The 24,424-nt window shown below is 45.8% G+C and overlaps 1 protein-coding gene across 1 annotated transcript in view; it reads right to left on the bottom strand.

Annotated features, from left to right (window-relative positions):
* The window catches only part of NPHP4 (nephrocystin 4), a 139,434-nt gene that overhangs the window by 25,926 nt on the left and 89,084 nt on the right, over window positions 1–24,424 (bottom strand). Inside the window, exons 18-19 of the mRNA XM_055582455.1 lie at window positions 2,566–2,726; window positions 23–203 (exon numbers count right to left, since the gene is read on the bottom strand). Coding sequence (XP_055438430.1) covers window positions 23–203; window positions 2,566–2,726 — 342 coding nt within the window. The remainder of the gene's footprint in view (window positions 1–22; window positions 204–2,565; window positions 2,727–24,424) is intronic.

The raw sequence follows: 24,424 nt of genomic DNA, 5'->3' as shown, positions 1-24,424 counted from the left end.
TCAAGCTGCTGGGGACTCTTACCCACGTTGGCCAATGTCAAGTGCAGCTGGCCCTTCACCACTGTGTGGACGTCGATGGGTCTGACGCAGCCAAACTTGGTCATGTCTCCACTCACCACCATGGCGTCCTGCTCGTATTCAGTCGCCACAACCTCCAGCTCGTGCGAGACCTGCACGGCTGGCCGCCCCTGGCGGAGAAGGTGCTGCAGAGGAGAAGGCATGGGTCAGAGGGGGGCTGAGGCAGAGGCCATCTGCTCTGAAAACCCGAGTCCTCGATGTTAAAGACTGATGTCATCTGCTCTGAAAACCCGAGTCCTCGATGTTAAAGACTGATGTCAGGTCTTTAACAAAGTGCATCCCGGTCCACCCACTGAACAAACACAAGCAGGCCCGGCAGCCCCGCATACAGCCCCCTCTGCAGGGGGAAGTCGGGAAGTGCACAACAAGGGGGTCCCTGAGGAAGCCCAGTGGGAGCCCTGAGGAGTCTCCACTGGGCCTCCACACAGGGAAGGCAGGGGGCATGCCAGGCTGGGTTGGGAGTGCTCCAAAGTGGCTGAAAGATGGGCAGCGGGTCTACGGAGGGACCACAGGGCAGATGGAGCCAGGTCAGGAGGGTCTCCAGGCCAGACCCAGGCTCAGAGCCAGGCCAGGCAGACCCAGGAAGTATAGGGATGTTCTGGAGCCCACTCTTCTCTGCTAATCAACTTTAACCCCTCAGTCCTCAGCCTGAGCCCAAGGGCAGTGCGGCCAGGAGGGAGGGAGGGCTGGGCCCCTTCTCCTGCATGGCCTGGAGAAGGTGACCAGGCCTCTCAACTTCACATAAAAACAAAAGCATGGGGCCAGGTTAAGTTCCCGCTTCTGGAATTCTGGCCCTGTTCCCCCAGCATCTGTCCTCTGTCCATCTCTGGGGTGGACACACTCAGACCAGATCCCTCCTTAGCAGGTCTGGGGGCTTCCAGCTGCATAGACCCTGCTTGCTCAGCAGTGCTTGTCCACATGATGCCAACACAAGCATGGTTCAGGAGTCTTGGTGGCCAGATGGGGTGAAGACCCCTCCAGAGGGACACTGGTCAAGACAAGAGGTGACGCCCTGCTGCCCAGGGAGCAACGATGGCAATAAAAACAGGGTATTGCTTCTCACCTCAGAAACTGCAGAGACTTTTTTAAAAGCTAATAATCATAAAGGGTAGGACGGTAGTAGCTCAGTCCTCTCCAGCCGTGGACCCCACCCAGTGCTCTGCACACACTGCCCCCGGCTCCTTCCACTGCCCTGGGGGCGTCACCCACTCAGGGGTGGGCCCTGAGACCCGGGGTGGGGGGCAGTTGCAGCCGGGTCAGCTGAAAGAGGGAAGAAGGGAGGGAGGAGCAGGCGGCTCTCTGAGGATGGAGAGCACAGGGCCAGAGCCACTGCAAGGGGACAGGCAAGTCCCAGAGCCATGAGCTCCTCAAGGGGACAGGGCGCTGAGGAGCAAGGGGGGATGGGAGCGGCCCTGCAGGTCTCAGTGACCAGCCATGCAAGGCTCAGGCAGAGCAACCTAGGGGGCTGTGGCTGGAATCCAGAAGGAAAACAGCTATGGGGCTTCCCTGGTGTCCAGTAGTTAAGAATCCACCTTGCAAGGCAGGACCTGTGGGTTCGATCCCTGGTCCGGGAACTAAGATCCCATATGTGGTGGGGCAACTAAGTCTGAGCACCACAACTACTGAGCCAAGCACCACAACCACTGAGCCCAGGAGACACAACTACTGAGCCTGAGCAGCAAAGCAGAGAGACCACATGCCAAAGCGGAAGACCCCACATGCCTGAACTAAGACCCGATCCAAGCGAATAAATAAATAAATAATTTAAAAAAAAACAGGGGATGAAGGAAAAGTGGATGAAGGACAGAGAGATTCCAGAGCTGTAGGGATTGCCCTGTATCCTCTTCTGCTCCACCCCAGGGTGGAGACTTGGGGGGCAAGCTCTCAGGACGGCACGTGGGCAAGTGGATGTAACCCGGGGCCTGGTCTAGAGGCTGCCATGTGACCCCATGCTGACCCTCTGGGGTCCTGGTCACACGACAGGGAAGGTTTAGGGAGAAGCCCCAGGGAAGAAAATTGAACTAATGTGTAGATTCAGTTTTAGCCTATGAGGAGAATAGAAAGCACAGTTAGAAAAAGGATGAGATTCTGATTCTCGTGATTCATGGCACTGAGAATAGGCATCGGGAAATACTTCCCCAGCCCATCACTCACTCATCGCGTCCTCCATCCTGAGGGCGCACCTCGACGGGCGGGCCCAGCCCCTGGGAAACAAGGCCGACCCCTTGCTGCTCTCAGGGAACTGCCTGCTCACCGTCGAGGGAGCAGAGCCAACATTACCTGCTCGACTGAGGATCTGATGACTGGGCGGATGTAGGCTAGCATGATTAAGTTTAGGCTCTGTGAACATCGCTTCCTTTGGAGAAGGCAAGCACTCGGCAGTGTTTGAATTTGTGAACCAAGAAGCCAGGCCGACGCCCAGCACTGGGCAGTGACCAACACCGCCAGGGGACAGACCTTACAGGAGAGACAGTGGGAAAAACCTACCTTCAGCTGAACGGCAGCAGATCCGATGAGAAGCAGGGAGTCCCCATCCCAGACGTCGATCTGCAGGGTCTGCATGGCCAGGTAGCGGGCAAACCAGCGCTGCTCCCCGGGTCTCAGGAACCCGGGGTCTACAAGGTACTTCCGCTGAAAGCCCGGAGACCCTGTGCAAAGAGGCCCCGAACAGGCCCAACAGTAACTGGAATCATTTATCATCTTTATATACTTGGAGGACTTTCTGCTCTGGGCATGATGAAAAATTTCCACTTCTAGCAGAGCTGTAGCTTAATAAATATATTAATCAAAACATTATAAAATATCCAAATTAATGACAGGAAGAGTGGTGTTCAGAAGACTGTATTTCTTTCCAATATATGCAATAAGCTACTCCTCAAATAAGATAGATATGTTTCACCAAGTCCTGGTGAAACAGTCAATGCTGAACAAGGACAGATTCCCTGATGCGGCCAGCCAGGGAGTAGGAAACCTGATGCATAGGATTTAGGGAGAAATGCCATCTACTTCTTCTGTTCAAACTGGGACATTTAGGGACTTCCCTGGCAGTCCAGTGCCTAAGATGTCACCTTCCAAAACAGGGGTGCAGATCTGATCCCTGGTCGGGGAGCTAAGATCCCATATGCCTCAGGGCCAAAAAGCCAGAACATAAAACAGAAGCAATGCTGTAACAAACTCAAAACTTTAAAAACATGGTCCACATCAAACTATAAAAAAAAAAACAAAAAACTAGGACATTCACCAGAGACAGAAGATGTGATAGATAGGTAGAGAGACAGAAAGACAGATAGATATACAATGGAATATTACTTGGTCATTAAAAAGAATCAAACAATGCCATGCAGCAACATGGATGGACCCAGAGATGATCACACCAAGCAAAGTAAGTCAGAAAAACAAATACTATATAATATCATTCATATGCAGAATCTAAAACATCTACAAGACACAAACAGATGCACAGACATAGAGAACAGACTTGTGAATGCCAAGTGGGTGAGGAGGCAGAGGAGGGAAGGACTGAGAGTGTGGGGTCAGCAGATGCAAACTGTTACATATAGGGTGGGTAACTAACAAGGTCCTGCTGTATAACACAGGGAGCTATATTCAATATCCTGTGATAAACCACAGTGGAAAAGAATATGAAAAACTATATATATATATATATATATATATATGTATGTATATATGTACAACTGAATAACTGCTATACAGCAGAAACATATGTTATGTTACAACATAACACTGTAAACCAACTATACTTCAATAAGGTTTTTTAAAAGCTGGGATATTCACACACAGGCATGTGCAGAGCTTAAACTGAAATAGAGCTTAGCACACGGTGCTGAACCCACCCCAAGTCACCACCCAATCCCAACACACCCAGTCCTACAGGAGCCCAGGCCTCTCTGGGGTCCCCCTGGTGTCAGGCTTATCAATATGAGATGGAAGTTGGACTGTGGCTCCTGCCTTCACCTTTTCAAAGTGGCATCATCATTAATCCTCGATTGACAAAAATGTCACTGAAATCACCATTAGTTAAAGTGCAGGAAGAGCAAAATGGGGGTGAGAGAGTCAATTCCTAGGCAGGTTGATAAGAAGTCCAGGATCCCCAGGGAGGAGAGAGGGGTCTGTGGCTCTTGAGGAGGAGACAGGGGTCTGGAATTCTCAAGGAGGAGGAAAGGACAAATGTCTTTTTTCTCTACATTTCTTAGTCTTAGTCACATAAAATGTTTTTTTCTCTAAGCCCAGAGCTGATGAGTACACAACAAACAACTCAGCTTAAACTCTGTACTAAGGGCTTTCCTCATAGGTCAGTTGGTAAATCATCTGCCTGCAATGCAGGAGACCTGGGTTCGATTCCTGGGTCGGGAAGATCCCTGAAGAAGGAAATGGCAACCCATTCCAGTATTCTTGCCTGGAGAATCCCATGGACAGAGAAGCCTGGTGGGCTACAGTCCATGGGGACCCAAGAGTTGGCCACAACTTAGCAACTAAACCACCACCACCAAGGATTATATAACAAAGATGAATCCTACTTGAGGACAGTTTTTCCTTGAAAACCTTCTGACTAATCCTGTTATCTTAAAATGTTTATTATGAGAGTGGATCTGGTAAGATCTTTCTATTGTTAGTTCTAATCCTGTCATCTTAAAATGTAAATTGTGGGAGTGGGTCTAGTAAGATCTTTACAACCTTGAGGCATTCTTTTGATTTATTGTAATAACAACAATAATAAATTTATTGTAATAATTTAAAAAGTATATAGCTCCCTTCCTAAGACTAGTGAGGGGGGCATTCTCCATCCCCCTTCTGATGTCTATGTCAGACGCTTTCTCTGTCCCTTTTCACTTTAATAAAACTACTACACAAAAGCTCTTGGGTGATCATGACTGGTCCCTGGTCCCAAAGCTAAATCTTCTTCTTCAGAGATCACAAATCTGACATCGTTCACTTGTAAGCTACCAGGGGAAACATACTGAATACAGCAGTTCTTCCCTTTCCATCAACCATATAACAGTATTTTAAAAGCAGTCCATATAATCAAAGCTATGGTCTTTCCAGTACTCATGTTTTCCAGTACTCATATATACACATCATGTATAATGTGAGAGTTGGACCATAAAGAAGGCTGAGCACCAAAGAATTGACACTTTCAAATTATGGTGTTGGAGAAGACTCTTGAGAGTCCCTTGGACAGCAATGAGATTAAACCAATTCAAAAGGAAATCAAACCTGAATATTCATTGGAAGGACTGTTACTGAAGCTGAAGCTCCAATACTTTGGCCACCTGATGCGAAGAGCCAACTCATTGGAAAAGACCTTGATGCTGGGAAAGATTGAGGGCAAGAAAAGAAGGGGGAGGCAGAGGATGAGATGGTTAGATATCACCAACTCGATGGACATGAATTTGAGCAAATTCCAGGAGATAGTGAAGGACTGGGGAGGCTCGGCAGGCTGCAGTACCGCCAAGGGGTTGCAAAGAGTCAGACATGACTCAGTGACTGAACAACAACAAACCTGGGGAGGAAGGCAGATGTTTACTCAGCAGCCTGAGTTGCCCGGGCAGGCTTAGACCCGCACCCCCTGCAGCCGCCTCTGCCCATGGGCACCCACATAGCGCCCCTCCACTCTCCTCAAGGCCAGGGCAATGGGAGCAGTGAAGCAGGTCAGGACAGCACCCACCGGGGGCTGAGAGGGAATAGGGGGTGGTCCTGATGGGCCCAGGGAACACAAAGAAAGGTCCAGACACATGGCCCTGGCTCCAGCCAGAAGCACCCCCCCCCGCCCCGGGCAGTGCTGGGCAGGACAGTGCACCGAGCAGCAGGACAGAGGCCACGGGAGGGGCTGGGAAGGATGTCATACACGGCAGGCCAGGCCCCAGTGTCCCATCTCCAGTGACCAGAGCAACTCACAGGGCCAGTGGAGGTCAAGGACCCTGCTGCCCTGCCCCAGCCCCACCAGCCTGGGCATCTAGTCAGTCTCATGACACCCACCCTGAGGCTGCTCATCCAGGTGCCCTGGGGACTGGAAAGAGGACCAGGCAACGTGGAAGGTCAAGTTCACAGCACCGAGTAGCACCCACCTCCTGGGCCTCCTGGGCTGCAGAGAAGGAGTATAAGAAGCACTGACCCCTACCCTGGTCAGACTGCTAGCTCCAGAACATGAACTGTGTGGGCTGACCTCCCAAATGACACCACAGACACCCTTCCCCAGGGGCCCTCCACACTCACCTCCAACACCCCCAGCCCCACTGACCCTTCACCCAGACTTGCACTTGTGCCTGAATGCAGCCCATCCCAGCTGGACCCTGCATCTTCTTCCTCAGCCAGATCCTCCTTGCATCAATCCAAGCTGCCACCAGGCACCATATCCTCCCGACACCCCAGCTGGGCTCCATCATCACCACATCCCTTAGGCAGGCAGGTCCTCTCAACACAACCATGAATTCACATGCACTACATGCCCCAGGCCCTGTGTGGGGTCATGTGGGGGGACAGGATGGACAGACCCCTGCCTCGATGGGGCTCACGGTCTCAGGTGACACACCGAGCCCAGAGCTGACAGTGTGCTGAGTGTCACACACGGAAGCCATCCTTGTCTGGGGGCAGCCCAAGGCCCCTTGTGCTGGACATTCCCAACTCCTCCCCACTGTAGGCTTGGACCCCTTCACTCCTGTCCAGTTCAGACAGCTGGCTCCTTGGTGGCCTTTCCCGAGGCCCAAGCTCCCTGCAGTCCATCCCATGGCAGTGCCAAAGCACCCATTAAAGAACCCTGCATCATCTCCATCCCACTCAAAAGTCTGCAGGGAAGCTGATCACCGACTCCCAGGAGCAGTGACACTTCAGGCTCCCCGGCTTAGCTCCCTCACCCTGTCACAAACACCATGCGCCAGCCCAGGTGGGATCCTTGCTGCCCCTTCAAGACTCTATATCCCAAGAACCAAAGAATTACAGTAAATGAATTAAGCAACAAATAACAATAGAAAACACCTCCAAAACAGTAGAAGGAAGGTAATATAAAGATAAATGCAAATTTTAATTGATTAGAAAATAAGAAAATAGAAAAGGCTGTTTGAGGTACAGTTATGTGTCTTCAGGAGACAGGGAAGCCAAAATAAGTGGATGGAAAGACGTCCCCGTTCCTGGGCAAGGTCAGCTCCCATCCTGTGAGGGCAGTTATCCCCACCGTTCATCAGTGAACGCTCCAGAACTCCAGTGAGGAGTCCAACAAGTTTACATGGGAAACCAAACCAGCAAGAATGTCCAGGAGAACCACGCAATGAAGAACAACGTAACGCCTCTGATAAACAGTGTGACCTTCATGCATAGACACTCTAACAGTCTGGTAAATTACGGCTCACAGGCCAAACCACCATGAGCTAAGAATGGCTTTTACAGGACTTTACTGATGGTCCGGTAGTAAAGACTCTGCCTGCCAATGCAGGGGACACGGGTTCAATCCCTGGTCCACAAAGACTCCACATGCTGAAGGGCAATGAAGCTCATGAGCCACAACCACTGCCGCCGGAGCACCCTAGAGCCTGTGCTCAACAGGAGGAGCCACCGCAGTGAGAAGCCAGCACACCACAAGAAAGAGGAGAGCCTGCTCGCTGCAACTAGAGAAAGCCTGCGGGCAGCAACAAAGACCCGACACAGCCAAAAATAAGTAAGAAGTGAATAAGAATGGCTTTTTTTAAAGCGTTGTGGAAAACAAAAATCAAAAGAAGAAGAAAATGATTACACAGAGATCATATGTAAAGCCAGAAAGTCTAAAATATTTTGTTCTGGCCCTTAAAATAGTTTGCCAACCTCTGGGCTAAAGGAACAAGCAAGAAAATCCAAAATGACACTGAATCATTAAAAAAAAAAAATGGTATATGATAAGTGTGGCTCTCAAGTTACTGGGGGAAAAGACAAACCTTTTAATAAATAGTGCCAGGTCAATCGGAGAGACATTTGGGAAGAGATAAAGCTGATCCAAATCTGCCATCACACAGCAGGATAAACTGCACAGAGATCAGAAATCTACATGTGAGAAATGAAACCTACACATCCCAGAAGAAAGCATGCACGAATCTCTTGCAAAGGAGAGAAAGCCCTTGCATCTATGACTCAGGACTCTAGAAGCAACAAAATACTGACGCATTAGACTACAGCAAAGAAACACCTTTACATGGCAAAACCCACCCTAAGCAAAGCAAAAAGATGAACAACAAAGTAGAAATCATATTGGCGATTTATATCACAGGCAACAGGCTAGTCCTCCTAACCAAGTTCCCAAAACAGGACAAAAGAAATGAAAAATCTGATAGAAAAATGGAATGGAAATGTGCTGCTAATGACAAAAGACATTCAACTTCATTTATCTCACAAGAATGAGGTTATACAAATCCTAAAGCGTAACAACCTGGGACTTCCCTGGGGGTCCAGTGGCTAAGACTCTGGGCTCCTAATGCAGGGGGCCTGGGTTTGGTCCCTGGAGGGGGAACTAGATCCCACAGGCTACAGCGAATAGTCCATGTGACACAACTAAAGACCCCGCCGGCCAAGGCAAAGACTGACAGTCCTGGGTGCTGCAGCTGAGACCTGATGCAGACAAATAAACAAATACTCAATTTTTTTTTAACGTGTAGCAACCCATTTTGTGGGGGAGGCTAACAGAGGGGAGGTTCAATCCTATAAACCCACTGCCAGCAATCTGCCCCAAAACACACCTTCAGACACAGAAAACCCCAGAAACACAGAGCTGCTCATCGCCTCGTTGTCTGAAATAGCAGAACCCTGGAAAGGCCCAAACCTCCATCAGTGGGATGATGGTTGAATAAACCACAGGATGTGCACCCAACACAGGACAATGTAGCTGTAAAAACAACGCAGGTGGTTTCCACATGGAGTAGAACTCGGGAGGATGGATAATTAACTTTCCATGCTGAACACATGTATTTGGTATGCTACTTTTTGAAGATGAAAAAAATGAAAAATAAAAATATAAATTTGCTTAAGCCAGAACCTAGAAACCAGGTTGCCTCCAGGAGGCTGAGTAGGTGGGGACCATCTAAAGGGATGATGATGGGAGGGAGCTTTGAGTGTATATTCAACTATGGTTTTGTGTTTTGAGCCATGTAACTATTCCAACAGATCAAAGGAAAAAGGAAAGAAAGCTGGGAACTCCCCAGCCATCTAGTGGTCAGGACACGGTGCTTTCATGGCCATGGCAGGGGTTTGATCCCTGGTCAGGGAACTAAGAGCCTCAAATCACACGCCACAGCCAAAAAACAAAGAAAGGAAGGGGAGAAAGCAAACATAAAACTGAAAACAAACCGAAACAGGCACATCTGATTGATCATCGAACTGGGAACAGCACACGCTTTTGGCTGCATTCACTCACTCTGCATCCTGTGGGACACAGCCCAGGACCACAGAACTTTCATCAGCCACATATTGTTTGCAGTCACATTAAGAGGAAAGAGATACAAATAAAATATTTTGTATGGAAAATATTTTAGTAAAGGAAAAACCTCTAAATTTGAATTAGAAATGTCAAAGTGAAGTCATGTTTTAGTATATGCCTCAACTCTGCCCAAGGAAAGGCCTAGAAGCAGTTGAGATCCAGATCAAAACATCTGGGTCATGGCCTCTATCTAGCAAGCATTCACAGTGTGGGTGCCAGGCTCCCAGGAGAAACAGGAGACCCAGGGAACGGGAGACTTTTGCCCCATAAAGCGAGGCCCCAGCCAAGTCCAACCAGAGTGTGTCAACATACCCAGGCCAACCAGAAGGGCTACCACTGGCCAAATGGGGGGAAATTAGGGCATCAAAAACTAGCAATAATGAATAAATAAACATCCAAGAGATCTGAGTGCTACCCCAAAGACAAAACAAAGAGCCAGACATATAAAACCTCAACTGTTGCTATTGGAGTAACTGTTACAGTAAGTTATTACTCTGAAAATTAGAAATTAAAGGGAAAGTATTAAACATTTGTTCTGTCTTTTTTGGAGGATATAGATGTAGTTCACCATTGGTTGACGATGAAAGTCTCTCTTTATAGAAGAATGTCAGCTAATAAAGGGAGACCAAATACTAGCATTAGAAGAATTACCACTTCAAAAGTGAAAGTGTTAGTTGCTTGGTCTTGTCCAACACTTTGCAACCCCATGGACTATAGCCCACCAGGCTCTTCTGTCCATAGGATTCTCCAGGCAAGAATACTGGAGTGGGTAGCCATTCCTTTCTACAGGGGACCTTCCTGACCCACGGATCAAACCCAGGTCTCCTGCATTGCAGGCAGATTCTTTACCATCTGAGCCACCAGGTAAGCTCTTTGGAAAGTTTCATTAAATAGCTGATTCAGGCAAATCACAGCCGAGGATGTTAGCACAGTCAGAAAAGAGGCTGTAGGGATCAAATATTCACAAGGAACCAAAGAACAGCCCCCAAGAATCTTCCAAGTGCAAATGGAAGCGCCTCCCTCTTCCCACTGGAGACATCTGGGGCGGGTGCCCCAAGGAAGTGCTCACATGAGCACCCCCACAGCGACACAGACTGAGCTTGGTGCCTTCGATGGGATGCATATGCAGCACGAGACTTCAACAATGACATATTCATGCCAAACCCAAAAAGGAGCCTTCAGCCCTCACCCAGCCAGTGGACAAGAACTGCTGGGGACAAAGGAGGTCGACAACTAGGCGCAGAAACTATCAGACACACACAGAACACGGGACATTCTACGAATCGCTTGGTCTCTTCAAAAAGGCACCGTCATCAAACAAAGAATGCAGGGGACAAGCCTCGATGCAAAGAGACTAAAGAGATGACTGCAAATAATACATGGACCTGGACTGGATGTTGGGCTTCCCTGGTGGCTCAGCTGGTAAAGAATCCGCCTGCAATGCGGGAGACCTGGGTTCAATCCCTGAGTTGGGACGATCCCTTGGAGAAGGGAAAGGCTACACACTCCAGTATTCCAGTCTGGAGAATTCCATGGACTGTATATCCATGGGTGGCAAAGAGTCGGACACAACTGAGCGACTTTCACTTCACTTCGCTGATCTGGATGTCAGAACAAAAAATAGCTATAATGGACACAAGAGGGGAAATGGGAAATCTTGACTATGAAATTCTTATCATCTTAAGATAGAACTGTGTGCACAGAAAAGGGCATCCTTACTTTTAAGTAACGCAGATCACTGTATTTATTTAAAGGTAGTGTCATCATGCCTGCACTTTACTTTCAACTGATTTGGTGTGGCGAGGGAGAGGGAAAGAACACATAGATGAAGCAGGTATTCCCAGTCGCACTGATGCAACTTCTGCAGCTGGGGACACAGGATTAGGACTCTTGAAGGAAGCACAGAAAAGAAGGCAGGAAATGGTGGTAAGGGGTCAGAGGGTCCACACTTTTAGCAACGAAGAGGAGAGCAAGGCGGTGCTAGAGGGTACAGACCCAGACACTGGTCTGGTGGGAGATGCCCCCAGCCATGACAACCCAGGGATAGGAAGATGAACGTGAGTTCTTTAGGACAGAGGATGCTCTTGGCTGACCCGGACTACAGCCCTCACACTAAGGAAAATCCCACTAGATGAAAACACCGAGAGAAGCAGGTTAGAGAGACAACAGCCTGGACAAGGAAGCAAGGGGAACAAGGAAAGACAGTCCCATGCATGTGGTGCAGAAGGACAAGGGCCAAAACAGGCAGACAAAATGACCACGGACTCAGGGGAACCTTCCTGAAAGGAGAGGGGATGGTAGTAAGAGAGGAAACTCCAGAGGCACACCCACTCGTGAAGAAAAAGAAGAAACAAAAAGAAATTCTTCTCACTATGTAGCACAATGGATAGTGTGGCAGAGGCGGCCGTGAGGCCCACGGGCCCCAGGTTCAACAAGCTGTGATTCCTACTATAGGACCTCATGAGCCTGCTGAGAGCTGCCCACTAGGGAGCATGGGACCCACGTCATGGACTCTAGAGACCAGGACGCAGACCTTGAGAGGAAGCAGTGCCCTCCATGAGAACCAGCGGTTGGGGCTGCCAAGACTGAAAACGTCCAGTCTTTGCCCAGAGACAACAACATCTTGAATGCTGCTTTCCATAAGCAGGTCCAGCCACCAAGAAAGGGCAGCTGTGTGGCAGAGCTGAGATCAAGGTTTTGTCTCTCTGCCCTCATCCACCCCTGAGTCTCTGCTTTTGTCTTTGGCAAAACCAAACTTTGGATCCTGGGAACATCATTTTGCTTAAGACAACTATTCAAGGTTGAAGAATGACTCACTTTTCAAGCTTAGTGAGTATGGAGTCCCTGCTTTTTAAAACCTTTCATGTCCTATTAACTCTCTGGAATCTTTACGAAGGTCACAAACCTCCACCCCCACCTCACAGGATACACAGAATCAATACCAGATGGATTCTAGACATGAATATATAAAAAGGCTTCAAGAAGACAACACAGAGTGTATCTTCAAAACTTTGTGTAGACAGACTCATTTTGGAGTGCAGCTTAGGTGTGCTGTGTGCTCAGTCATGTCCCCTTGGACTTGTGACCCTTGTGACCCCGTGGACTGTAGCATGCCAGGCTTCTCTGTCCATGGACTTTTCCAGGCAAGAATACTGACGTGGGTTGCCATTTCCTTCTCCAGGGGATCTTTCCGGCCCAGGGATTGAGCCAATAACTCGTGTGTTTCCTGCATTGACAGGTAGATTCTTTACCACTAGTGCCACCTGGGAAGCCCGCAACTTAGGAAATCTATACATTAAGAAAAAGACTGATAAATTGAACTTAATGGAAAACTACTGTTAACCAAAAGACACCATTAACAGAATCAAAGACAAGGCACAGAGTGGGAGGAGCTATTTATAACATCTCAAGAAGGACTGGGATCAGGATATACACATAACACCCACAAACTGAAAAACACACAGCACAATGAAAAGCGGGCAAAGCACTTCAAAGGAGGATCGGCCTAAGGCGACGGTGTGTAGAGGGTCATCCGTCATCTGAGAGGCTGCACACCGGGAGATGCCGGCACCCACCAGGACCGTGAAGAGACAAACAGAACCACACACACTCCACAATTGGAAGGACACAGGTGGTTCAGGCGTGGCATCTACTCCAGTGGGTGTGTAAGCTGCTTGGGGAACCCACCAAAGCTAGACCTGTGCTGCCAGAGACCCAGCGACTTCAGTCCCAGGCACAGAACAACGCGGATGCACCAAAAGAATAATCTCCAGTACCAGCCGGTACTGGAGAGGGTGTGGAGAAAGGGGGACCCTGATCTACTATTGCTGGGAATGTAACTTTGCACAGCTACCATGAAAGCTCTGTGGAGGTTCCTTAAAAAACTTAAAAATAGAATTATCATATGAACCAGCAGTCCCACTCTTGGATATTTAACCAAAGAAAATAAAGAAGAAAAAAAAACACTAACTCGAAAATATTCTGCAGCCTCATGTTCACTGTAGCATTATTTACAATAGCCAAGATGTGGAAGAAACCTGAGTGTCCATCTGTGGATGAACAGATAAAGAAAACATGCGGTGGGGACTTCCCTGGTGGCCCAGTGGCTGAGAATCCACCTTCCAGTGCAGGGGATGTGGCTTCAAGCCCTGGTCAGGGAGCTGAGATCTCACATGCCGCAAGGCAACTAAGCCCGTGCGACACAACCACTGAGCCTATGTGCTCTGCAGCCCACGTCACAACTGGGGAGCAGCCTGTGCACCACAGCGAAGACCGTGTGTGTCGTAACTAAGACCCGATGCAGCCAAATAAATAAATAAATGCTTCAATGAAAGAAAACATGCTATGTATATATGTGAAATATTATTCAGCCATTAAAAAAGAAGGTAATCTTGTCATTTGCAACAATGTGGATGGATCAGGGGGTTCCCAGGTGGTGCTAGTAGTAAAGAAATCCCCCTGCCAATGCAGGAGATACAAGAGATGTGGGTTTGAGACATACACCATATGATCTCACTTATATGTGAAATCTTAAAAAAAAAATCAGGCTTGTTAAATACAGAGAAGAGACTGGTAGTTGCAAGAGGTGGGGGTCAGTGGGGAGTGGGTAGGTAAAACAGGTGAAGGGATTAAAAAGGTGCAAACTTCCAGGTATAAAATAAGTAACTCATGGGGATGCAATGGACATCATGGTGACTATAGTTAATAACACCATACTGCACATTTGAAAGTTGCTGAGAGAGTATACTGTAAAAGTTCTCACACAAGGATTAAAAGAATTTTATGATTCACATGTTTGATGATGGATGTTACCTAGACTTGTGCTGGTCACTTCACAATTTTTACAAATGTTCATAGTAGTAGTATTCAAAAAAACCAAAACCTGGAAATGATTCAACAGACTGTGAACACCAGAATCAGTAAACCCTGTGGAATATTCCAATGATGTGCTTCTATACAGCCAAGACCACAGATAAGCAACCACTACATACAGCAACATGAATGAATCTCAGACATGAGGCTCAGTGAAAGAAGTTAGATTGCAAGGGTACATACAATGTGCTCCTCTTTAAGTTCAAAAAATGGATAAAATGGATCTAGAATGATAGAACTCAGAACAGCAGCTACCCTTGTTGTTGTTGCTCAGTTGCTAAGTCGTGTCTGGCTCTCTGCGACCCCATGGACTGCAGCATGCCAGACTCTTCTGTCCTGCACTGTCTCCCAGAGGTTGCTCAGATTCGTGTTCATTGAGTCAGTATCGCCATTCAACCATCTCATCCTCTGCCAACCCCTTCTCCTTTTGCCTTCCATCTTTCCTAGTATTAGAGTCTTTTCCAATGAGTCAGCTCTTCACATCAGGTGACCAAAGTATTGGAACTTCAGCGTTAAGTCCTTCCAATGACTATTCAAGGTTGATTTCCTTTAGGATTAACTGGTTTGATCTCCTTGCAGTCCAAGGGACTCTCAAGAGTCTTCTCCAGCATCACACTTGAAAAGCATCAATTATTCAGTGCTTCAACTACACTTCAGTTCAGTTCAGTCACCCAGTCGTGCCCAACTCTTTGCGACCCCATTAAGTGCAACATGCCAGGCTTCCCTGTCCATCACCAACTCCTGGAGCTTACTCAAACTCATGTCCATCAAGTCAGTGATGCCATACAACCATCTCATCCTCTACCATCCCCTTCTCCTCTCACCTTCAATCTTCCCCAGCATCAGGGACTTTTCCAATGAGTCACTTCTTCACATCAGGTGGTCAAAGTATTGGGGTTTCAGCTTCAGCATCAGTCCTTCCAATGAATATTCAGGACTGATTTCCTTTAGGACTGACTGGTTTGATCTCCTTGCAGACAAAGGGACTCTCAAGAGTCTTCTCCAACAACACAGTTCAAAAGCATCAATTCTTCAGCATTCAGCCTTCTTGATGGTACAACTCTCACATCCATACATGATTATTGGAAAAACCATAGCTTTAACTAGATGGAACTTTCTTGGCAAAGTAATGTCTCTGCTTTATAATATGCTGTCTAGGTTGGTCATAGCTTTTCTTCCAAGGAGCAAGTGTCTTTTAATTTCATGGCTTCAGTCACCATCTGCAGTGATTTTGGAGCCTAAAAAAATAATGTCTGTCACTGTTTCCACTGTTTCCCCATCTATTTGCCATGCAGTGATGGGACCAGATGCCATAATCTTAGTTTTCTGAATGTTGAGTTTTAAGCCAGTTTTTTCACTCTCCTCTTTCACTTTCACCAAGAGGCTCTTCAGCTCCTCTTCACTTTCTGCCATAAGAGTGGTGTCATCTGCATATCTGAGGTTATTGATATTTCTCCCAGCAATCTTGATTCCAGCTTGTGCTTCATCAAGCCCTGCATTTCGCATGATACTCTGAATATAAGTTAAATAAGTAGGGTGACAATATACCACCTTGACGTACTCCTTTCCCAATTTGGAACCAGTCTGTTGTTCTATGGCTGGCCCTAGCTGTTGCTTCTTGACCTGCATACAGATTTCTCAGGAGGCAGGTCAGGTGGTCTGGTATTCCTATCTCTTGAAGAATTTTCCACAGTTTGTTGTGATCCACACAGTCAAGGCTTTGGCGTGGTTAATAAAACAGATGTTTTCTGGAATTCTCTTGCTTTTTTGCTGATCCAACAGATGCTGGCAGTTTGATCTCTGGTTCCTCTGCCTTTTCTAAACACAGGTTGAACATCTGGAAGTTCCCAGTTCACGAACTATTGAAGCCCCGCTTGGAAAATTTTGAGCATTACTTTACTAGCGTGTGAGGTGAGTGCAATTGTGCTGTATGATATCCTAAAAAAGGCACAACTATGGAGACAATAAAGGGATCAGGAGCAGACAGGGTGGCGCACACAGGACGTTTCAGGCAGTGAAATTACCCTGGTTGATATGGTAACAGTGGATATATACATTTGTCAAAATCCATAGAATGTACAACACCAAGAATAAACCTTAAGGTAAACTATGAGCTCTGGTTAGCAACAGTGTATCAATATTAGTTCATCAATTATAACAAAGGGGTACCACATTAATGTAAGATGTTACTAATGGGGGAGCCTATGGGGCAGGCTCAGGATCATTTCATGGCAGTAGATGAGGAAACAATGGAAACTGTGACAGACTTTATTTTGGGGAGCTCCAAAATCACTGCAGATGGTGACTGCAGCCATGAAATTAAAAGATGCTTGCTCCTTGGAAGAAAAACTATGACCAACCTAGACAGTGTGTTAAAAAGCAGAGACACTACAAAAGCTGACAAAGGTGCATCTAGTCAAAGCTATGGTTTTTCCAGTAGTCATGTATAGATGTGAGAGATGGACCATAAAGAAAGCTGAGTGCCGAAAAAATAATATTTTGAACTGTGGTGCTGGAGAGGACTGATGAGAGTCCCTTGGACTGCAAGGAGATGAAACCAGTCAATCCTAAAGGAAATCAGTCCTGAATATTCATTGGAAGGACTGATGCTGAAGCTGAAATTTCAATACTTTGGCCACCTGAAGTGAAGAACTGACTCATTGGAAAAGACCCCGATGCTGGAAAAGATTGAAGCCAAGAGAAGAGGACAACAGAGGATGAGATGGTTCGATGGCATCATCAACTCGATGGACATGAGTTTGAGCAAGCTTCAGGAGTTGGTGATGAACAGGGAAGCCTGGCGTGCTGCAGTCCATGGGGTTGCAAAGAGTCAGACACAACTGAGCAACTGAACTAAACTGAACTGATGGGGACAGGAAGTATATGGGGACTCCTGACTATCTGCTCACTTTCTCTATAAATCTAAAACTGCTCTGACAAATAAAATCTATCAATTTTATAAAATCCATGGAACAGTGCACTCTGTTGTAGGCATGCTATATTATGTTGGCCAAAAAGTGTCATAATTTTTCCATAACATCTGGGGGAAAAAATCTGAACGAACTCTTGGACCAATTCAATATTGGTCCAACTCAACAACAAAAGAAAACATGTCTTAAGTGAGGGACATGAAAGCGCTGGTGCTCAACCAGTACAACTTCTGAAGCCTTGAGGGACATCCACAGAGGACCCCTGAGTTTAAGCTACTGAAGGAAGAAGCCCAGATCTGCCCGGTCAGAGGCATCTTTCACCGAGACTCGGCCGTGTAAGAAATTGTAAAGCCTTTCTGGACTTTAAGATTAATTTTAGACTTTGAATTTTAATTCACCCTGACAAGAAAAATTTGATTTTGGAGTTTAATTTCTTTGGACTTCCACTTGCAGGGAAATTTAATTTTTGGACTAATTTCTCTCTGGGAAATTCCTAATGGAAAGGGGTTTATAGTCAAATCAGGAGCACCTCTAAGTGACTGGCCTTTTTTATTGAATTATCTTCAGGCTATCATTTAACCTCACAGCAGAATCTCTGATGAGCTAAACTGGATCAAGGGACTGGATAGAACTTAGAATGGGAAATAGGGAATGAATTCTCAGCAACAGGTGCAGAGGAGCCTTGAAATCTATGCATTATTCTGGTCCAATTCAAAGCCTTCTGAGGACATAAGTTATAAACTATCCACCACTGGTCCTGAAGGATGGGCAAAGGAAAGATGGTTGGTTTGGGAGAAATGGTCCCAGAGAGGCTGGGAAACCTCCCCCATGATGACTAGTCCCACAAGGAAGGCCACACCCCCACTGACCATACCCTCAACGGTTAAGCTCAGGGGGTGGAGAGAATGAAATGCAAGAAGGTTGCAGGAGCCCATCCTTCCCCAGCCCCACCTCTCCACAGAGGGGCCTCCTGTGCCCACCCTCTGCCCAGCACACACCCCTCCCCAGAGCAAAATTAGCTCACAGGCTAGTGGGTTTGGCAGAAAGAACAGGGCCCGAGCTGCTCACCCTTTCCCCTGACTATTCTTTTCAGACTTATCCACAGGAAGAGAGGATGCTGTGGTCCACAGGCAAACGAGGGTGGCAGCTCTGCCCCAAGGATCAGGGCTGACTGTGGCTGCCAGCCTGACCTCTCCCTGCCACTCACCTGATGGGGGCTCAGCAAGCCTAGCTTTCGGTCTAGCGCCACCCCACACCTGCTCCGACACTCCCCACTGATGCTGACCTTGGGCAAGGGAACAGAGCATCACCTGTGTACCCATGAGCCCTAGTGCCTAACAATCTGGCCGACCCTTCACACTACTTCTTTGTTTTCCAACCATTTATATTCATTTTTAAATTTCTTTCCTTCTACTTTTATTGGGTTTGTTCTGTTCTCTTTTTTTTTTTTCTTCCACCAAACCTCCTGAGCTGAACAGTTCAGTCACTCAGTCGTGTCTGACTCTTTGCAACCCCATGGACTGCAGCACGCCAGGCTTCCCTGTCCATCACGAACTCCTGGAGCTTGCTCAGACTCATGGCCATCGAGTCAGTGATGCCATCCAACCATTTCATCCTCTGTCATCCCCTTCTCCTCCCACCTTCAATCTTTCCCAGCATCAGGATTTTTTCCAAGGTGTCACTTCTTCACATCAGGTGGCCAAAGTACTGGAGTTTCAGCTTCGGCATCAGTCCTTCCAATGAATATTCAGGACTGATTTCCGTTAGGACTGACTGGTTTGATCTCCTTGCAGTCCAAGGAACTCCAAACATCGATTCTTTGGCACTCAGCTATCTTTATGGTCCAACTGTCACATCCATACATGACTACTGGAAAAAACATAGACTTGACTATACAGATCTTTGTTGGCAAAGTAATGTCTCTGCTTTTTAATATACCATCTAGGTTGGTCATGGCTTTTCTTCCAAGGAGCAAGTGTCTTTTAATTTCATGGCTTCAGTCACCATTTGCAGTCATTTTGGAGCTCAAGAAAATAAAGTCTCCGACTGTTTCCCCATCTATTTGCATGAAGTGATGGGACCGGATGACATGATCTTAGTTTTTTGAATGTTGAGTTTTAAGGCAACTTTTTCACTCTCCTCTTTCATTTTCATCAAGAGGGTCTTTAGTTCCTCTTCACTTTCTGCCATAAGGGTGGTCTCATCTGTGTATGTGAGGTTATGGGTATTTCTCCCAGAAATCTTAATTCCAGTTTGTTCTTCACTGAACCCTGCATTTCTCATGATGTACTCTGCATATAAGTTAATTAAGCAGGGTGACAATATACTGCCTTGACGTACTCCTTTCACAATTTGGAACCAGTCTGTTGTTCCATGTCCAGTTCTAACTGTTGCTTCTTGACCTGCATACAGATTTCTCAGGAGGCAGGTCAGGTGGTCTGGTATTCCCATCTCTTGAAGAATTTTCCACAGTTTGTTGTGATCTACACAGTCAAAGGCTTTGGCATAATCAATAAAGCAGAAATAGATGTTTTTCTGGAATTCTCTTACTTTTTCGATGATCCAACAGATGTTGGCAATTTGATCTCTGGTTCCTCTGCCTTTTCTAAATCCAGCTGGAACATCTGAAAGTTCACAATTCACGTACTATTGAAGTCTCACTTGGAGAATTTTGAGCATTACTTTGCTAGCATGTGAGATGACTGCAATTGTGCCGTAGTTTGAACATTCTTTGGCATTGCCTTTCTTTGGGATTGGGATGAAAACTGACCTTTTCCAATCCTGTGGCCTCTGCTGATTTTTCCAAATTTGCTGGCATATTGAGTGCAGCACTTTCACACCATCATCCTTTAGGATTTGAAATAGCTCAACTGGAATTCCATCACCTCCACTAGCTTTGTTCATAGTGATGCTTCCTAAGGCCCAGTTGACTTCGCATTCCAGGATGTCTGGCTCTAGGCAAGTGATCACACCATCGTGGTTATCTGGTCATGATCTTTTTTGTACAGTTCTTCTGTGTATTCTTGCCACCTCTTATTAATATCTTCTGCTTCTGTTAGGTCCATCCTGTTTCTATCCTTTATGTGCCCATCTTTGCATGAAATGTTCCCTTGGTATCTTTAATTTTCTTGAAGAGATCCCTAGTCTTTCCCATTCTATTGCTTTCCTCTATTTCTTTGCACTGATCATTGAGGAAGGCTTTCTTATCTCTCGTTGCTGTTCTTTGGAACTCTGCATTCAAATGGGTATATCGTTCCTTTTCTCCTTTGCCTTTCTCTTCTCTTCTTTTCTCAGCTATTTGTAAGGCCTTCTCAGACAACCATTTTGCCCTTTTGCATTTCTTTTTCTTGGGGATGGTCTTGATAACTGCCTCCTGTACAATGTCATGAACCTTCGTCCATAGTTCTTCAGGCACTCTGTCTATCAGATCTAATCCCCTGAATCTATTTCTCACTTCCACTGTATAATTGTAAGGGATTTGATTTAGGTCATACCTGAATGGTCTAGTGATTTTCCCTACTTTCTTCAATTTAAGTCTGAATTTGGCAATAAGGACTTTATTTAGAAAGATGGTCTTAGTTCAGTTCAGTCACTCAGTCGTGTCCGACTCTTTGTGACCCCATGAATTGCAGCACGCCAGGCCTCCCTGTCCATCACCAACTCCTGAGTTCACTCAAACTCACGTCCATCAAGTCAGTGATGTCATCCAGCCATCTCATCCTCTGTCGTCCCCTTCTCCTCCTGCCCCCAATCCCTCCCAGCATCAATCTTTTCCAATGAGTCAACTCTTCGCATGAGGTGGCCAAAGTACTGGAGTTTCAGCTTTAGCATCATTCCTTCCAAAGAACACCCAGGACTGATCTCCTTTAGAATGGACTGGTTGGATCTCCTTGCAGTCCAAGGGACTCTCAAGAGTCTTCTCCAACACCACAGTTCAAAAGCATCAATTCTTCGGCGCTCAGCTTTCTTCACAGTCCAACTCTCACATCCATACATGACTACTGGAAAAACCATAGCCTTGACTAAATGTACCTTTGTTGGCAAAGTAATATCTCTGCTTTTCAATATGCTATCTAGGTTGGTCATAACTTTCCTTCCAAGGAGTAAGCGTCTTTTAATTTCATGGCTGCAATCACCATCTGCCATGATTTTGGAGCCCAAAAAAATAAAGTCTGATACTGTTTCCACTGTTTCCCCATCTATTTGTCATGAAGTGATGGGACCGGATGCCATGATCTTCGTTTTCTGAATGTTGAGCTTTAAGCCAACTTTTTCACCCTCCGCTTTCACTTTCATCAAGAGGCTTTTTAGTTCCTCGTCACTTTCTGCCATAAGGATGGTGTCATCTGCATATCTGAGGTTATTGATATTTCTCCCGGCAATCTTGATTCCAGCTTGTGCTTCTTCCAGCCCAGCGTTTCTCATGATGTACTCTGCATAGAAGTTAAATAAGCAGGGTGACAATATACAGCCTTGACGTACTCCTTTTCCTATTTGGAACCAGTTCGTTATTCCATGTCCAGTTCTAACTGTTGCTTCCTGACCTGCATATAGGTTTCTCAAGAGGCAGGTCAGGTGGTCTGGTATTCCCATCTCTTTCAGAATTTTCCACAGTTTATTGTGATCCACACAGTCAAAGGCTTTGGCATAGTCAATAAAGCAGAAATAGATGTTTTGCTGGAACTCTCTTGCTTTTTTGATGATCCAGAGGATGTTGGCAATTTGATCTCTGGTTCCTCTGCCTTTTCTAAAACCAGCTTGAACATCTCGAAGTTCATGGTTCACGTATTGCTGAAGCCTGGCTTGGAGAATTTTGAGCATTACTTTACTAGCGTGTGAGATGAGTGCAATTGTGCGATAGTTTGAGCATTCTTTGGCATTGCCTTTCTTTGGGACTGGAATGAAAATGGACCTTTTCCAGTCCTGCGGCCACTGCTGAGTTGTCCAAATTTGCTGGCATATTGGTCTTATATAAAAACTGATTATTCATTGATATGTGTATACATCTTAGGTCACCAAGCAGGTATTGCCATATACCTAATCTAATATTACACATTGTTTGACTGTCCTACCTCAAGGTCAGAAATCATTCATGGCCTTTCCCCCAGAAGGCTCAGTGCTCTGCAGTGACCTAAATGGGAAGGAAATCCAAAAAAGAGGGGATATGTGTGTACGTATGGCTGATTCACTTTGCTGTACTGTAGAAACTAACAACATTGTAAAGCAATGCTACTCCATTAAAAATTAATTTTTAAGAAAGATACTTTCTTCATTCCCAATATAAGCATTTAAAGCTGCAAATTTCCCTGGAACTGCCATTTTACTTATTAGTTTTGATGTACAATATAATTTTTTCATTCAGTTTTAAATAGCCATCTCTATATTGATTTCTTTATTGGCCTACGGGAAAATTATAAGTATATTTTAAAATTCAAAAATCCAGCAGTTTGGAGCCTTCTGGGGGAAAGGTAGTGAATGATGATTTCTGACCTTGAGGTATGACAGTCAAAAAGAATGCTGTAAAATTAGATTACGTATATGACAATACCTGCTTGGTGACCTAAGATATATACATGTATCTATGAATAATCAGTTTGTATAAGTTTTAAAGTATACCTGAAAATAATGTATGTTCTCTAAATTGGTTGTACAGGTTTTATAATACCATCTTTCTAAACTGTATTTTATAATATCATCATTAATTTTTTCTGCTTTATCTATCAATTCACTGAGAGAAATGTATCAGAATCTATGATTATAGGTTTGTCAGCTTCTCCCTATAAAGTCCATTAACTAGTCCTTCGTATTTGGAGGTTGTGTCTGTTGGAAGTTCACAGATTGAGGGTCATTTTTCCTAGTGAATTACTCTCGATTATTATTTAATAGGTTTCTTGATTCCCAGCAATGCATTTGCCTTGTCTCTTTTGTCTGATGTTAATACTATTCAGCTACTTTCATTTAACATTTAACATACCTTTGTCCACCTGTTACTTTCTACTCAAGAGGCAGTGGTGGTTCAGACCTCAGCTCTGTCCCTTATGAGCCACGTGACTGGCCAAAGACAACAACATATTTGGTATACTCCAATCCACTGCAGTGTAAATCCATTGGTTCGTAATGATATGAGAAAAAAAAAAAAGGCATTGGAGCCATCTTTGAAGGATACTGGTAACTGTCTGGTTACTTTGAAAATCAGCAAATAAAGGGGGAAACATGCATTATTTTGGCTTCCCTATATGAATTGCATCTCTAGGTAACCAAACAGTTGATGAGGAGAAGTTTCTTTTTAAGGAAGCATTCTGGCTGATAAACGAAGAAGTATTCTAGAAGTAGTATAAGAAGTAACCAGGTGTCAGCAGAGATGGGGACACACCACCAGTGACAAAGACTCTTTGTCCCGTACGAAGAGCACGCATCTGCCCTTGCATCTAGATCTCACTCCAATTTACAGGAGAAACGGGGACGAGAGGAGCACTGCAGAAGCCACCACTGAGCCTTGAAACCAAAGTGCAGGCTCTGGGAGGCTCTAGGGGGCCGGCGACTCTATGACTTCAACAAATAAATTAAAATGAAAAAGCAGGGATGGGAAGGTGACGACAACTACAGGTAGAAAGAGACTTGAGAGGCACCTTCCCAACATATGGACCTCAGCTGTGGATTTGAAGAAACTATTAACAATTTTTATGAAATTACTGGGGAAATGTTAACACTGGCTAAATATTTGCTAATATTAAATCATCATTCTTTTTTGAGTGGGATAATATTATTGAGTTTATGTTTCTCAAAAAAAAAAAAAAAAAAGATTCTAGGGACTTCTCGGGTGGTCCAGTGTCTAAGACTCCATGCTCCCAATGCAGGGGGCCCAGGTTCAATCCCTGATCAGGGAACTAGGTCCTGCAAGCCACAGCTAAGAGTTTGCATTGCTCAACTAAAGATCCCACATGCTGCAGAGGAGCTTGGCAGGCTACAGTCACTAGGACTGCAATGAGCTGGACATGACTGAAGAGACTTGCACGCATGCTGCAATGAAGATCAAAGACCCTGCATGCTTCAAATAAATAATAAAATTTTTTTAATGGTTAAAGCTAAA

Source organism: Bubalus kerabau, chromosome 5 (assembly GCF_029407905.1).
Source record: "Bubalus kerabau isolate K-KA32 ecotype Philippines breed swamp buffalo chromosome 5, PCC_UOA_SB_1v2, whole genome shotgun sequence".
Taxonomy (NCBI): Eukaryota; Metazoa; Chordata; class Mammalia; order Artiodactyla; family Bovidae; genus Bubalus; species Bubalus kerabau.
The sequence above is the reverse complement of the archived record's forward strand: the minus strand, read 5'-3'. Positions and strand labels throughout refer to the sequence as shown.